The sequence below is a fragment of the Leptodactylus fuscus genome, chromosome 5 (assembly GCF_031893055.1).
Source record: "Leptodactylus fuscus isolate aLepFus1 chromosome 5, aLepFus1.hap2, whole genome shotgun sequence".
Taxonomy (NCBI): domain Eukaryota; kingdom Metazoa; phylum Chordata; class Amphibia; order Anura; family Leptodactylidae; genus Leptodactylus; species Leptodactylus fuscus.
Genome location: NC_134269.1, coordinates 156385803 through 156404162, shown reverse-complemented (window position 1 = coordinate 156404162; position 18360 = coordinate 156385803). Strand labels below are relative to the sequence as shown.

Sequence of the window (18360 nt, the reverse complement as noted above, 5' to 3'; positions counted from 1 at the left end):
CAGCACCAATCTCTCCCCGCTGTCAGAAGGGCATTCCTCACAGCCTAGGGTCATTGCATATATGTCCATAGCCATGTACTGTCAGAGGGGATGTTCCTTACCGCCCAGTGACGACAGTGAGCTATGAGTAATGCCCCCCCCAGTATAAATTCTATGGATGTGTACTGTTGTGCGTGCGGCACTGATATCTTCAGCCCTGTTGCACATACTGGGAAAGCCGTCTGTGCGCTGAATTCAGTGCACTGTCGGCTTTCTCGCAGTATATAAAACCACATATTCATGAGGCCATGAAAGGGCCTCTTGAACGGTTAAGGACTTAAAGACAAGAAAATCAGTTTCTATCAGTGCCCATACTTGTGTCCCAACTTGGACAATACAGTACATGAGCATTAAGACAGGCTACAGTTTTACAAGAGCACACTTCAGCCAGTAGAAATTCACTTGTATATTTGTATATTTTCATAAAGCAAAGAAGAAGTCATTAATAAAGAAACCTTAGGACTGTCTGCTTATTTTTACTTTGTAGTTAACTACAGATAACATGTGTTCCATCCTTTACATAAAGTAGTAAATGATCGCTTTTAATACTAGGTCTAAAGAGCATTATTCTGTGCTTGCGGTTATTTGAGTTTTTGCTATTTGGTATTCATAGGCTGTGCTGCTACTCTTATGAATTCAGTTAGGCAAATTAATCTGAGCCGCTGATTTTCTTCGAATTATTCACATATTCACTTGGGATCCTTCTCTACTTAAAAGTAATATGTCGCCCTGTTTCCACAATTTAATGCAAATGTAGGTAACAGTTTTCTGGACTATCAGCAATTTAACTGTCCCTTTATTTGTGCTTAATTTTAAAAGTAATTTTTTTTTTTTTTTTTTTTTTAGGTTTTTCCATATAGTGTCCAAGTTTGTTCCCTGTCCTTCCTTACTACTATATCTTTTCATAACCTATGAATTTCTCCCAAAGCTCATATTAGTTTATGAATATGTAACAGATGTACAAGTGCACACTGGGACAAAACCATTATGGCCTAGCAACCATCAGTACTAATGAGCACCAAGACTAAAACACTTTTTTTTTTTTCCATCTGTTCAGTGAATGTACACCTGTGGCAATAGGTCGACTGTAACATAAAAAAATGGATATTCAAAATCTCCTGATCAAGAAACCTGCCCTAGTAATATGTTCTGACACTGGCTATTCGACCAATATAATGCTCTAAGATCAGCAATCTCATGGTGACATTCACAGCGCAGCCGCTGAGCAAACACTATAACTTCAGTTATGACCACAGGGAACAAGAAAGACAAGGAAATTATTCTGATTATAATGTATCATAATACATTATCAGGCTTATGTAATTTATAACAGATTATGTTAGCAGTTGTTTTATAGATAAAGTAGCTGGTGTATCTGTTACAGTCACAGACCCGCTGCATTGACACTTGGAGTTTGCTTACAGTAAATGTGTTCATCATTCTTATTCTGAATTTCCATCTAGCCACCTGGCTAATGATTGATCTATTTTCCTGCTTAGAAAAAGCCTGTTGAGAAAATAACCTTAAAGGGAATTTCTTTCCAAAAAAAATTACCTATTTTTTAAATCAAGTGTTGTTACACACATTTTCGTAGACTTTTTGGTGAGGTTTTTCATGTAACACCTTGCAACTGACTATCCATAATACTTACGGTCATCTTTCTCATATTCTTCTACTAATACAGCCCCATCGGAATGTTACAAAAAAATAGCAGGGAAAAACAGGGAAGGGAGAACACAGCCCAAAAAGGTTCACAACAATGGCAAACGGAAAACTCACAGACCCTTAGGACGGGGGAAGAAGCTGCCCGGACCTCCAAAGCGATTCCTCCGACATAGGAAAGATTCCGTACAGGAAGTTGCACAAACAGAAGGACGGTCCAGCAATATTCTTCCTTAAAAATTCTTCTTTATTTAAACACACATATTAAAAAGATATATATTGTGTCCAAAGGGATAATTGGATATATTACACAGTGAAGATGAGATGACTGACGCGTTTCGAACACTAAGTTCTTATTCGTAGTCTGATGTTTCAGAAATCCACTGGTTCTTATATACCACAGTAATCATGTGTAAGTAATCCACATAATTACATGAACCCGTGCTGACATATACCAGAAGACACACCTAAAATTTCTAAAAGAAACACTGTGTAATATTAGATTATATGTATTTTCTTGTGACTGACAGCGAAACCAAAAAATAATGAGTTGGAAATATTAAATCCTACCATATATTAAACACCACATGTGTATATGTATATACACTGTTATTTTTATAATGCTTTTTGCAAGGCACACTGATGTTCAGGGTCAGCCTTCCACACCCTATGTGTCATATGATAATTTCTATTTTTCAAAAAATGTATTTAGGGAAGGAGAATGGATCCCCTTGATAACAGAGGTTGTGCAATAATGTATATCTAAAAATGTTCATGCACAAATAAGAGATACCCTGGTCAGGGAAATCCCTCGATGGCAATGTCCACACTTTGACTAATATGGCGCGTGCATGGACTACATTCTGCAGTTGCAAAAAGTTAAATATATTCGAGACCACCCATAAACTATGCAACTCTGTATGTCTGAGATGCGCATGGGCAATTGCGGGATGCCAAAAACAAGTGAATCCCTTACTAAAAATGGCCACACCACACCCAACATGATACATGGGTATGCGCAGACAACTAGTCCCGCAACTTACGGAAGCCAACATTGCCCAAAATAGGTCACAAACAAAAGTAACTCCTAAGAATCTAGAAAACGCGGACATCCAAGTCCCAAACAGACACCCATGAATGAAAGAAGAGGTGGAGTCCACAACCCAAGGTAAGCACTGAGCGGGGAATCAAACAACTTATTGCTTTTTGTATTATTAATCCCTCTACAGCATTGCACAGGATTGCAAATGTAAATATCCAATATACAAAAACCCCATATCGAAAAAATGAATAAATGGATAAATGATAATTAATAACTAATAAATATAGGATAAGTCATTCCTCCTATTTAATCCATTGGGTGATCGTGTATTCAATTTTAAGATCCATGACGCTTCTCTTAATTTAAGAGAGCGTTCCCGGTCGCCACCACGTAAAGGTTTCCTAACCTGATCAATGGCTTTAAAGCGGAAGCTCGCAACACTTCCACCGTGTATACGGATGAAGTGCTGCGAGACTCCCGTGCTCTTGGTACAGTTGCTGTTGGAAATGCTATATAGATGTTCCGAAACCCTCGTCTTCAGGGGGCGTGTGGTGCAACCTATATAATCAAGGTTACATGTGGTGCAAGATATCATATACACCACATAAGAGCTGGAACAATTTAAAAAATATCTGATGTCATACTGTTTGTTCCCACTTGAGTTTTTAAAAAAAGAGTTTTTTTCGGTATATTTGCACACATTGCAACGACTAGTGCCACATCTATGAAAACCCAATAGGTGCATCCACGTTGTGTTAGGTTTGGTGTTATTCGTATAGACACTTGGTGAAAGAAAATTCCCCAATGTCTTACCCCTCTTTGAGATAAACTGACATTTTTCAGACAATATTGATCTAAGGATTTCGTCTTGATTAAGAATGGGTAAATATTTCTTAATTATATTTGTAATTTGCTTGTAATTGCTACTATACACAGTTGAGAAGTATGTCCTATTCCTATTTTTGTTTTTGGAATTCCCTGTGGGCACTTGTTTGGGAGATAACAATGATTTCCTATCAATCCGTGAAACGATGTTTTTGGCTCTATCCAGAGTCCACTGTGGATAACCACGTTCTCGGAATCTGTGTTCCATAGTAACGATGTTATTTTTATATGACACTTCCTCAGTACACGTTCTTCTAGCCCTAATAAATTTGCCTACTGGCAAAGAGTTGATGGTATGTCTTGGGTGTTGGCTTGCTGCATGTAAAAGGGTATTTCCTGACAAAGGCTTCCTATACATATTGGTAGTGATGGTGCCCATATTGCTGTTACCAGTTAAGGTAACATCGAGGAAATTGATGTTACTAACTTCAACGTGGTGTGTAAATCTCAAATTAAAATTATTGTTATTGATGTAAGAAATGAAATCCGGTATCCCAGCTGTGTTATCTCCCCATATAATTAAGATATCATCAATATATCTTCCAAACCACACCAGTGACCGTCCAAAAGGATTATGTGCATTGTAAATGTAAATACTCTCCCAGTATGCCATGACGAGGTTCGCCAATGAGGGCGAGAATTTCGCCCCCATTGGCGCCCCACACGTCTGTATAAAAAATTCCCCGTTGAACATGAAAAAATTGTGAGAAAGTAAGTAATCAACCACTTTGAGAATATATTCACAAAGAGTGGGTGAGAAATTGGAGAATTTGGAGAGATGAAAAGACAATGCTTCCAAGGCCACCGGGTGCGGTATGGAAGAGTACAGCGAAGTGACGTCACAAGTCACCCAAACGTAATCATTCCTCCACTGAAACCCATCTAGGACCCTTAAAAGGTCCTTTGTATCCTTAATATAACCCGGGACTCGGGTAACCAATGGTTGGAGAATTTTATCGATCCATTGACAGAGTCTCTCATTGAGTGACCCGATCCCGGAAATGATGGGTCTCAGTGGAGGAGGAAAAACGTCCTTATGGACTTTGGGGAGCCCATGAAAAATAGGAACAACTGGGAAATCGGGCCTCAAAAACTTCATGTCTGTCATAGAAAAAAATCCCAGTTTCATGCCCTCCTGTAATAGTTTATCTAGAATACTAGAAAAGGATGATGTGGGATCCAAGGCTAGTCGTTTATACGTATGGGTATCGTTCAAGATTTTATAAACAGAATTAACATAATCTGTTGAATTTAAAACAACAATAAGGCCCCCCTTATCCGCTAGTCTGAATACCACATTCCTGTCCTTTTGTAATTGCATCAGGCTCTGTCTTTCATTATAAGTTAGATTGTCTAACAAAGGGGTATCCATTGTTTCCTTATAAAGCCTATGAAGCTCATTCTCAACTGCCTGTTAGAACTGTTCCAACACGTTGGTGCGAGAACCCACTGGATTATAAAAGGGGTTTCTCCTATCAACCGATAAATCAATATTAAAGGTAGGAGGTTCATCTGCCAGATTTTGAAGATCCTGCAAACAACACTGTTCTTTAAATGTGAGATTTTCAAACTCATTAAGTGAAGAAAACATGGAAACATCTTCAGACTGTTGACCTAAACTACTATCAAAGAAGTGCCGTTTGACAGTCAAAGATCGCACAAATCGGTTTAGGTCCAAGAGAGTGTCAAAAAGGTCAAATTTTCTGGCTGGTACAAAACCTAAGCCTTTGGATAACAGTGATATATCACTTTTAGTTAATTCTTTGGATGACAAATTTAGCACACTCTTAGCACCTTTAGCCACACAAGTGATATCAGATATAGATGATAAAGACATAGTGTTGGAAGTGAACATAATTGTAGTTTATGGGTGGTCTCGAATATATTTAACTTTTTGCAACTGCAGAATGTAGTCCATGCACGCGCCATATTAGTCAAAGTGTGGACATTGCCATCGAGGGATTTCCCTGACCAGGGTATCTCTTATTTGTGCATGAACATTTTTAGATATACATTATTGCACAACCTCTGTTATCAAGGGGATCCATTCTCCTTCCCTAAATACATTTTTTGAAAAATAGAAATTATCATATGACACATAGGGTGTGGAAGGCTGACCCTGAACATCAGTGTGCCTTGCAAAAAGCATTATAAAAATAACAGTGTATATACATATACACATGTGGTGTTTAATATATGGTAGGATTTAATATTTCCAACTCATTATTTTTTGGTATCGCTGTCAGTCACAAGAAAATATATATAATCTAATATTACACAGTGTTTCTTTTAGAAATTTTAGGTGTGTCTTCTGGTATATGTCAGCACGGGTTCATGTAATTATGTGGATTACTTACACATGATTACTGTGGTATATAAGAACCAGTGGATTTCTGAAACATCAGACTACGAATAAGAACTTAGTGTTCGAAACGCGTCAGTCATCTCATCTTCACTGTGTAATATATCCAATTATCCCTTTGGACACAATATATATCTTTTTAAAATGTGTGTTTAAATAAAGAAGAATTTTTAAGGAAGAATATTGCTGGACCGTCCTTCTGTTTGTGCAACTTCCATCGGAATGTTACCATTCCAGGCCCTTTGTGGACCATTGGAGGCAGTGAGGCATGCAGGAACGTAAATCATCAACAAACAGGTTGTGGTGCCATCACTTTAAGCACTACATTACAAAAGTAAAGTATAGAAGTAAAATGTAAACTTCAGTCATGCCCATAGGAACCATTATAATTATTTTGGGGGGAGTGGACACTCTCTTTTAACTGGCTTAGAACACCATTTCCAAATACACTATTATGCTGGGTTCACAACAGCGCTTGCACTACAATTGGGGATTCCGTTCCCCTCTCTGCATGAAAAAATGGAAGCAGTGCTTTTTTCTCCATATTTTTCACCCTCTTCGGGCACAAACTACACGGACGCCATTATAGTCTATGGAATCCGTGGGTTTCCGAAAGTAAGTGCTTTTTTATTCAGATGTGAACCTAACCTGAGAGAGTTCTGGGTTGAAGCGGATATGTCATCTAGTCCTATTATGGAAAATGGCACAAACACATTTTGTGCTCATTTACTAATAGGAGCAATGAAAGAATGCAGTAAACTAGTTATGATTCGGGTGAATTCATTGGGAACACTCCTTCCCCTCTTTCTATATTTCTCCATAGTGACTGACAGACTGCTGTATATGCACATACTACAACATATTCTTCAATCTTGTATAGATTTAGCATTTGTTTCTAAGCATGACATCAGCACTGACAACAGAAACAGAGGATCAGACAGAGGTAATGTTTTATGTCCCCACAGAGTCAGTGACTGTCTGACTTTGAGAAGACAACCCCTTTAACTGATAAGTATGATTTATTTAGTGTGAAAAGAAACCAGATCACACAGAGAAGACCCAAATATTGCCCATGAAGCGATTCCAAAACTACCTCTCATCTTGGCTCATATTTCTGTCTTCCTTGTCACAATCCTATCTTTAACGTCTTAATGCTCCTTGAACTTTAATTTGGATAAAATTAAAATGGTTGCTTCCCTCTTTGATATAACTCTTGATACAATCTGATATTCACTGCAACATGAATTTCAATCTGCCCATTCCTTATACATACTACTCTATATTGGGGGAAGTTTTCTTCTTTATGTAACCTTTAGCTAAGTGTTTACCATTTTCCATATTGTTTCCATCTTAAGTCACTTACATTCTTCACTAATCTATGCACATTTTAATTGGTTATATTATCTAGTAAAATATTTTCATATAGTTGCAATAATTGGCCTGTTTACAATTTCAATGCATTAGGGAAATTAGTGCTATTAGTTAAAATGTAATAACTATTGTCTTTTACATGTCTAGCACAGAGGTTGCCCTGGTGCCTTGTATTAAGCAGATGTGTGTCTGCATAAACTAAGATATTAGCTTTGCATGTATTACTGTATGGAATGTATATTTCAGACGAGGTTCGTATTAGGTGCAATGGGGCCTACTAAAATATTTAATTCTATTGAGTAAGCCATATGCATCAGGTTATTGTTAGATGAATATGCAGTTTCCATTAACCGTTCAATGTTATACAAAGAAATGATCAGGCTGCTGGTTGCCCACATGCCTGATCCTTCTGTTCTCGGTGTGTGTGTGTGTGGGGGGGGGGGGATCCGCTGCCAGAGGCTTACTGTGCTTTCCTCATTCAGGATACATGGGTCAAGGCAAATCAATGTTTAATGAGTAAGCCTTCAACAAGTAAGCTATCTAAAGTGAATGTCCGTCTTTAGACAGATGACTGAATAGGCTCCATGTATCCTTTATAGAGATGAGTGAGTAGTGAAATATTCGATATTCATTATTCGTTTCGAGTAGACCCTCAATATTCGACTATTCGACCGAATATCGAATCCCATTATAATCTATGGAGAAAAATTGCTCGTTTCAGGGGAAACCCAAATTCTACTAAGAAGAGTCACCAAGTCCACAATGACACCCCAGGAAATGATGCCAATACCTCTGGAATGCAACTAGGACAGCAGGGGAAGCATGCCTGGGGCATCTAACACGCCCAAGTCCCAGTATTACCCCACTATCACAGCATATCAACCAGACACTTTCCACACTCAATAGAACCTCTATGAAAGTGGAAAAATACTTGGAAACCTTCTTTCCTCTACAACAGTATGGACAGAAACACAAATTTTAAGCTAAAGAAACATTAGCATGCACCCCTTTAAATCACGTTACCCATGACAACCACAGATGGCATAGTCAATGGGAAACCCAACAGCCTCAACCCTTAACTGTCATTGTGTGTGTGTGTGGGATGTGGTGAGACCTCCAAAAATTCTGGCCCTTAAGCTGAGCCATACAAAAATTTACTTTTCAAGCCCTTGGGGTGAGCCTTCCCAAACAAATATGGCTTCCACTATTCTTATAAATCCGAGGTCACCTGATTTAGCCAGCCAATGACTTTTCCTTTTTTTTTTTCAATGCCTATGTTTTCCTGCTTCCTTTCCCACCTTCCCTGCACAGTTATTAGTGCAAAAAAAGCGCCAGGGAAGGTGGGAGGGGATACGAATGTTTACTGCATTTACCGCATGGTATTTGATCGAATACCGTAATATTCGATCAAATACCTACTTAATCGAATGGTATTCGCTCACATCTAATCCTTTACCAAAATGTCTGATCCCATACTGTCAACCAATTTCCATACAGCTGGACTCTTTTAATCTCTCTATTGGGACTTCACAAGCCATTCAGTCACACTATTACAATAGGGGGGGAAGTATTTAATCAACCACCAATTGTGCAAGTTCTCCCACTTAAAAGGATGAGAATTGACATCATAGGTAGACCTCTACTATGAGAGACGAAATGAGAAAACAAATCCAGAGAATCACATTGTCTGATTTGGAAATAATTTATTTGCAAATTATGGTGGAAAATAAGTATTTGGTCAATAACAAAATTTCATCTCATTTTTCTCATTTTGTCTCTCATAGTTGAAACCTACCTATGATGTCAATTACTGGACTCTCTCATCTTTTTAAGTGGTAGAAATTGCACAATTGGTGGCTGACTACATACTTTTCCCCCCCACTCATTCAATTTAAAAGGGCTCTATCACTGGGAAATGTCATTTTTAACTAAGCACATACTTGCTGAGAACTTCCTGTGCTCGCTGGAAGTTAATTAGCATATGAATAAAAACGGGCTCATTCAAAAACTACTGAGGCGATTTACATACAAAAGGTACATGTGGAATAACTTTTCTAAAGGCTATGCAAGGATGTGCTTAGTTAAAAATGACTTTTCCCAATGATAGAGCCCCTTTAATGATTTCTATTTTAAGACAATTCTATTTTATAGTTAAAGGTATATTTTCATGGAAAAAATGTCCATAGTTAAATATAATCTGCTACTTTCTATAAGAACCAAGAAAATTTAAAACAAAGGTATGTAACTTGCAAGATTTAATAAGGTTTCCAGAGCAAAAAAAAAAAAAAAAAAACAACCTGTGAGCTACAGTAAAAGTACTATGGCTTAGATTTTTAATGGAAAGCTATTTAGCACTAATGATGTTTCAGAATGACAGGGAAGGTGCTTGGCGTATGTTCAGGGTTGTGGATTCATGAGATAAGGTGCAATGCTGAGAAGAAATATTGTAGATTTGATAAGAAACTGTTGACTGGGGCTGTGTTAGGGAGACAGGTCTCGACAGACTTTGGCTTATACAGTTGTGATCCTGGTTGATTATGACCTAATGCATAGCTATTAACCTGAAGCTGTTCCTGTTGTATGACCTTATATGTAGTAGTTAACCTACCGCCCTTATGGTCAAAGGCTAACACTGGCAATAAAGATATTAGTGAGTTAATATACTATCATTTCAGTTAGACCGAACTTCCTGTGAACAGATTTTTCCATAAAAACAATATATTCTTTGAAACTTGGGTGGTTATACACGAAGCTACTTGTGCTTCAGTCTTGCTGCAAAAGTTTCTATACACTGTAGTAATGTAGTTTTAGGTGGACTTTAAGGGACACTAGTTAAACCCACAACATCTTAGAAAATGTTCATTACATTAAAATGTGTCAGGACTTAATCAGTACAACTACATATTTTAATATGAAAGACAACTACATTTACAATGTATAGTATACTGCCCCGTATTTTGGACCAGAACCTGAGGCTGCCTCTGCGTCAAATTCCGATCCAAAATACTCCGACTGAACTCAGCCTGTTATCTGTACTCCACCTCCAGCCCTTAAGTTTACTTTTCCCTTTCCCTTCCAGTTTCCTGCCTGTTTAGTTTCTCTCTTTATTTTTATATTCTATTGCTCGCTGATATCTACCACTGGCCTTGCCTGACTACACTTTTCTGCTATTGCTCTGTTATCTGTCACAACTAGTAATACTTGGCTTGCTTCTTTTTGCCCACCCCAGTCTGCTGTTAGGGTAACTCTAGGGTATCTATTGTAGGTTCCGGTGTGGGGAGTCCTTGTAAGGACTTTACGCAGAGGTTAGTCAGGTTCAGTCAGGGAATCAGATAGGGAAAGTTTCCCAATCCATTTTTTTCCTTCATTCCGGGATTTGCAGCCAACCATAACTAATCTTAGTCAGAGGTAGCAGGGACGTCAGGGACTCACCTTGGCCGCTTATTTCCATGTGTTCCTGGTCAGTTCCTCACATCCTGGTTATGATGCATATGAGTAAAGGGGCAGTAACATTTACAAGGAGTCAGTCTTTATACTATAGAATACTATAACAAGGCTTGCTGAAACAAGGTTACAGTGACAATGCTTTAGTAATAACTGTTTAGTAACAACTTAATACATCAAGAGTCAAAGCAGAGTGTTACATAAATATTATAGATTCCTTGTAGTGACTATTCATAGCCCAAAAACACTAATGTGGGAGGGCAGAACATGGGATAGACAGGACATTTCATAGTCAGGACATAGTACAGGCAGGATAACCACAGACAGGGCATGGCACAGCAGCCCTCAGTTTAAACAGGATATTCCATGGACAGAACTAGGAGAGGGCTGGAGCAGCAACCAGGAAGACATCTTTAGGCACCAATCCAAGAGAAGCCAGGAACAGGGTCTAGGAACAGCCAAGGTTGGAACCAGGTTCAAGGTTTTGGCACAAGACATACAGGCACAGGATTCAGAATGCATATAATGAGACACTGGTTTCAGGATGCATTAGATGCAGACATAATATATGCTCAGATTTTAGGGTACACCTAAGGTTTCAGGATTCATAGGATTAATGCAGGCACAAGATTCAGTATACACAGGATTAGACTTAGGTTTCAGGATATATCAGATGCAGACATGATACAGGTTCCGATCTCACTTCAGGTTTCAGTGTGTGCAGGCAGAACTGAAACCTGGATGCAAGAGGCAGAATATACAAACAGTTAAAAGAGCATAATTGATCCATGCCAAGCAATACAAACACAACAGAATGCAAAGCAGAATAATCCTCTAACAAAGACGGATGGACAGGCAGCTTTAAATAGCAAAGTCAATCACCAACAAGCAATGGAACAGCACAAGCTACAAAATGTAATAGTCCAGAGAAGGATGAGTTCTTAGCTGCTGCATTGTGTGGTTTTAACAAAGCATAATAGAGTATAGCAAAGTCAAGCAGAGCAGTTAGGATGGGCGAACCTCTGAAGATTTGTTACATCTGGTGTTCGGACAAAGCGATCTTCCAGTTCGGTCTGGACTTGTTTGGATAAAACTGGATGTGAATTATTATACTTTGTGGTCTCTTCAGATCCCAGAATATAATAGGAACAGTCCCAAAGGAGGTGTAAAAAACAAAAAATAAAAATTTACACTCACCTTCCCTCACTTATTTCAGACCTTTTTAGTTCACCCGAGATGTATCCCAAATGGTTCAGTTTCAGTAAAAAGCAAACAATTTGGAATACTCAGGACAAATCTGGCTTGTAGGGAACTGATTCGCCCAACACTATTCATCTTTCCTCTTTATCCACAGTACTTTTGTTGAGTTTTTACTGTTAAAATTGTCCCTACAGGATTTGGTATGGTAATGTTGGACATACATACACACTAATTCTACTGGTGTAAATGCCCCAGAAAAAAATACAGCATTTTATAGTCACATTATAGTGGTAAAGTGCAGTAAAATACGTGCAGTGGACATGCTGCTATTTCCAAATCCCTTATACCTACGGAAACACCGGCGGCTTCCTTATAGGTATAATTTCAAGCAGAAAGTCCGCAAAGGAAAACTCTGTGATTTTTTTATGAAATGGATTACAGGAAAAATCACAATGCCTTACTGCCATAGTTTTTCCCGCAGCACTTTTGTGCTACGGGACGTTACGTGGGACCTTAAGAGTATTTATGACACCATGGCAATAGCAGTGAGTTCTTCTAATCTGTTGACTGGGCATGTATACTTTGGTATATATATATATATATATATATATATATATATATATATATATGTATAAGGTGTACAGTATATGTGACAACTGAATACTGTCTTTCAGGAGTTGGTAAATGCATTTTATAAATGTTTACAAATCGAACTAGTTGAGGCAATGTGCACTGTACTAAGGATAGTATAAAGTTTATTACGGTGACTGTACTTCCAAGAGCACTGGTAGATACTGTACATTGACATTGTCTATGATAACTTATGCACCTTTTTTTCATCAAGATGTTGCTTTCGCAACTGATTAACTCACACGTGATTGGTTATTAAGGGTTAATATTTTCTTAGTCCTCTTGTTGTTTGATGCTTTACAGATACCTAGTTACTCTAAAGGGTCAAAACACTGTATTACTATATATAATGTTGGTTCAATAAAGAAACTCCATGGGTGCTTTTTTACTGAATATGTTAAAGCAAATTGAACAAAACCTTTAGTCAGGCAATGCAGTAAATAGGCAGGAAAAGAAACCAAAAGTGACATCACTTTCTCCAAAACAGACTTGTACAATAACATATTAAAGGCTTGGCTAGAGGCTCTGTAACCCTCCTGTTGCGTAGGACATCATAGTGATTTCCTAAAAGTTGACATGTAGCAGTGGAGTCTACTTTTGCAGAGTTAGCATGTCTGAAAATTACAGATGAATCAAAAAGCTATTATATTTCAAAGAATGTGCCCGTACCAGATATATTATTGGGCACAGCAAGCCTGCTGCTATAGGCATAGTGCTTGAGACGCAGCTCTTCTCCTAGACATGGTGCTTGCTACCTTATTTTCTTTCAGTAGAACTGGAAATACGAGCATGAGCAATATCAACCGCTGTAAAGTTAACTGAGCAAAGACACATTGATGGCTCTATTGTAAAATACGGTAGAATTGTATTCTGCTCTGCTATGACTGGGGTAGTAGTAATGTATAGTACAGTGCCTTCTAGGCTACAAGTCGCACCATTTTGATACTAGAGAAATATTAAAGCTCTTCTACTAGATGTATAGCGTTATCTGGGTAATAATCACTTGCTTAGTTGTAATACTAGAAATATCACGTAGTGTATTCCGTGCAAAGTCAGCACATATATTAATACTATACTATCACTTAATGAACCTTTATAGGCTAGTGAATTGTGCTTGGTTAAAATCTGCATGGTATGTGGATACATAAGAGTTATTGTTAAAGGCTACGTCTTCCTTCTCCCAAATCAATCTATAAAAGCAATGAAAGCAGCAGAATTGTGCTGTGACTATACTGGCTTAATGACATTGTGATGATGCAGGCCGCATACAGATTTCCTATAATAAAATGATTTTTATAGAGAACATCCGGCTTCAAATATTCCTGCTGTACTTAAAAATGCACATACATTTTATATTTCACAATTTTCTGGAACTGTTCAGGCTTGCATGACCCCCTGCTGTGGGAAAGAAACATAAAAACGACAACAGGCTCAGTATATGAAATGCTACATCATTCAAATTCATTTTGTGTTCCATTTTCTGCTATTGTTAGAAGATTCTGTTCACTCCAAGATGATGTTAGGAAGAGGAGGAAAAAAAACTTTCTTTGTTGTGTGTTTCTGTTTGCTCTTCCAGGGAATGTCCATCACAGTGATTTACTTCTAGCACATTTTTAAAGGAAAGCAGTATTTCATTTAGAATATAACCTATTCTCCACAGTTGGTGGCAGTCTATCATCTCGGTCTGACAGCATGTGAGATCTAATCCCCTGTTCATCTTTTGAAGACCTGATAGCTTGGCCCTCTGTAAAATATTATGACTTATGAAGTCTTTAGTAATAAGTCTGTATATTATTTACATGCAATGAAAATAGTTCTAATCTAACTGAATTATTTAATAATCTGTTTCTGCAGGAAAGACACAAACAAGATCAAAATTGAGGACACAACAATTGTTCTGGCCATGGCGCCTCCTGCTGGTGGAGGACATGCAGTTACCCCTCGCCTTCTTCGCCATTTCAATGTTCTTTCAATAGATGCTTTTAGTGATGAAACAATGAAGAGCATATTCCAACCAATTATGGACTGGCATTTCAACTGCGGATTTGACATATCACTAAAAAGATACTCCAGAGTAAGTGCTTTCTTGTTTATTTGTGGATGGAACATAACAGGTAAACTAGTGATGGTTATTTTTTTATTTTATGTAAATGTAGGGAATTATTCAGAATTTTGAGTGTATGCTGATGCTCTGGACAATTAGGGACAGAAAGCGGTTTAGATAATGGTAGTTAATATAAAAAGGCCATTTTATTCATTTCTTGTGAATTATGGCTGGTCAATTTGTGGCCAGGCCATCAAAAGTTCATCTTTGCTTGATTTAGTTAAAACCAGCAGTTCTGTGATTTACCAGTTGCCCCATTGATCACATGACCCCTTACCAAAAAAAAAATGTAGTGGCACTCCCTCTGCCTTTGTTGTGTACCCATTGTGCTGGGAATGCAGAGCCTGAGAAGAAACGGTTAAAAAATTACAATACTGCCCTCTCTATTGGGTGCCTGGCTGTCAGTTTCTTTGTGCAACCACTATTTTGCAAAACCTCGTGTTTACGGCACTGCATAATACATCTAAAAACACCTAAGAGTAGTTGTTAAGAGATCATTTTGAGCAACAACCAAAATCTTTTGTTACCTCCATAGTGGTAGTTGTTCCCTAGTGTTCACCCATTAATCCCTATTCCAGAGACCTGCTCTTTGCTGCACATTAACTCTAGGAGTAGTCAGACAGGTCAAAGACACCAGTGCATGGCCCTGAGGGAAGTGACCTAACAGTCCAACAAGACCTCTACTTCCATGTTAAGTCACCAGGCTCTGAGTCATCCCACCCCATAGATGCAGCACCACAGCAATCAGATCTACCACACAGTAATACACCATGTGAGCAGATCTCAAAAGGTTCAACTTACCATGTGGTCTCAGTCAGTAGAGTGAGAGTTAGTATGTAAATCCCTTATGTCTCCTGCTACTTAAAACACATCAGAAAGATAAGTTAAGTAAATTAAGAAATGATCCGTGTTGTGGTGGGAGCAGTTTAATATGCTTGGGGTAGGTGGTAACTATCTTTAAAAAGCCAACACATACTAAAAAAATGTCTTACAATACCAATTCTTGCCACTAAGCGTACAACAGTTTGTAACTTTCTGTCACCTAGAGATGGACCATGAGCCATAGGCACAATGGTAGACCCTATTGACTTCTATGGGAGATTTGGTGGTTCCTGTGTCTTATCTGCATGTACATTATAGCTGTGACCATCAGTGTGATAAGTTAGGTGGTATTACTAAGCTAAGGTCTATAAGTCAGCATGAGCTTGAAAGGGAATGGAAAATATGAAGGAAGTACTTAGACATATCCCTTCTGTTGAATCCCCTTCTGGTTAAAAAAACAACAACAACAACAACAAAAAAAAAAACGCAATATGGGGTCTTAGCCATAAAAAAATAGGAAGTATTATTATATTATTTGGCTTAGTGACCAGAGTCAGAACTGCATGATTTTTAGGGATTTTTTAAAAAAAATCTAGATAACAACAAGGAATATTTTTAAACACCATATTCTTTGTTATTATGTTTAATATGCTATGCTAATAGATTTAAAACAGGATTAAAAATAAGTTATTTGCTATTGAGACATTGCCTTTAAATATGTTACCTATTTCACTAAAAGAGAATTGCCAGTTGTGACATATGCCAAATACTGTTGCACTGTCTATAACGATTTATATTTAAGTAAAGCAATATATTGAAGATTATTCTATTTTTAACTGATTTTGAGATGTTTTTTTTTTCCCTGTAAATGCAATTGGTAAGTACACATAATGGGAAGAAGACAAATTAAATCAAATATTTCAAGGCAGTTGGAAATGTACAATTCATTATTTTTAAATAACTAAGTTAAGTAAATCATAATAACCTCTACAATCTAATGAATGCAGCGCCACATCATTTTTTCTCCTTGAAGAGCTCTCAACAGGAAATGTGTTTTAAATTGTAATATTCTGAGAGGGAGGTTAACACACTTATCAACAGTGTCCTTTTCTTTCATAGGACATTTTGTTATTCACCATTTTCAACTCAGTAGGGTCAGCCATCAGTAAAGTTACAATGGGGAACGTTACACAAGCTACAAAAATGAAAGCAATATTTCATGCATTAAAACTTTACTTTCAATAATATTCCATGTAAATATGCATGTTAAATGAAATCATTAACATTTCATCTAGACACATTCACAAACAATATGTCGCCTCAAACTGTTTAGAGAGAAGGGATGCTCTACTACATATACATGTTGTTATCGCTCTCCGAAATGCCTTTTGTTGTTGTTGTTTAGGCAAGGACCACTGCAAAGGACTTTGCTGCTTTATGGATTAATAATATGTTTGCATTGTATTACATTGTTTATTGCTAACTACTTGTGCAGGAACCCATTGGAGGGACCCAGAGGATGCGAGGAGTAGTAGAAATTGCAGAAGTTTTCACAGGTGGCCAATAGACTTATCGAATTTCATTGGCTCACCTCCTGGGCTGGTGCAGAGCTGAAGGAGTCTGTAGTGTACCTGATGGTGGTAGTAGTTTTCCCAGAGTGCTTCCTTACAGTCAGTACCCTTCCTGAACCAGGTGGAATTTGGAAGGGCTCTTGGTGGTAGTTGCAGGTATTGATTCAGGAGAAAAACAGTTGCAAATGAAAACAGTTCTCAACTTTACTAAGACATTATGCAACAAAACAAGCAAAATCATGCACACACAATTGGGGTACAGTTCTTACATAGGTGGTCCACTGTGGATAAGGTCAAGCTCACTCAATGATGGCATTTCCAGTTGCTTGTGCTAAGGTATGATAAATGTGTCATTTTAGTTTTTCCACTCTTTCTGTCTTGGTACCAATCCTAAACCTGTGCAATATAACTGGATGCCCTGTCTATACTGTGGCTCAAACAAGATCAATTTTTGATGTCCATGTCTCCTCAGATTTCTCCAGATAAAGAAACACTTGTCTGGCTAAACAAATTACCTTCTCTCACATGCTCTATATAACAGTGTGTCCTGGCTGTTAAGTGAGATAAGGTCAAACTCGGAGGCCCTTGTTTTACTTATCCTCAGATTCTATCTTACAGCACCTTTCCTCCAGAACTCTTCACTCTCACAGTGCTGACAGATTTCTTCTCCCTGACTCCCTGGCTCTGCGCTGCAGCACAGTTACATACAATGTTACTAGCTCTGCTTACTCTCGACTTCTCTCTATGGAAGCTGGATAAAGACTGGCTAGTCTATTCCCATTTTCCAGTACTCTTTGGATGTAATGTAAAATCTCAATCCCTAGTGGAACACATTGTCGTTGTTAATGTCAGTTGCTGTCTTCTGACATAGGATGATAACGGATATTAATTGTTACAGAGAATGAATGCAGACTGATTCTGTGTCTGTTCCTTTTGACATTAATGTAAACAACATGATGGACACTATCTTCCATCATGTTTGTTTAAAAATCAGCATCCTGCTCGATCTTGCTCTGGATTCCGTGGCTGATTCAGCCATGGATTCCACAGCTTGAGACTGACTTCTGATTAGGTCCATTCAGCTGAGCCTAATCGGTAGCGGAAAGCCATGATGGAATGCAGCCGAATACAGTGTGTGCACATATGCATAAACAGAAACCACAACATGTCAACAGGGCCGAAACTTAATGAAAACTGTTTCTTCATTAGGCTTTTAAATGAGTTTAGA

The 18360-nt window shown here is 38.0% G+C and overlaps 1 protein-coding gene across 1 annotated transcript in view; it reads left to right on the top strand.

Moving 5' to 3' along the window:
• Window positions 1-18360, top strand: part of LOC142203618 (dynein axonemal heavy chain 3-like) — a 927911-nt gene that overhangs the window by 580705 nt on the left and 328846 nt on the right. Inside the window, exon 45 of the mRNA XM_075274510.1 lies at window positions 14490-14709. Coding sequence (XP_075130611.1) covers window positions 14490-14709 — 220 coding nt within the window. The remainder of the gene's footprint in view (window positions 1-14489; window positions 14710-18360) is intronic.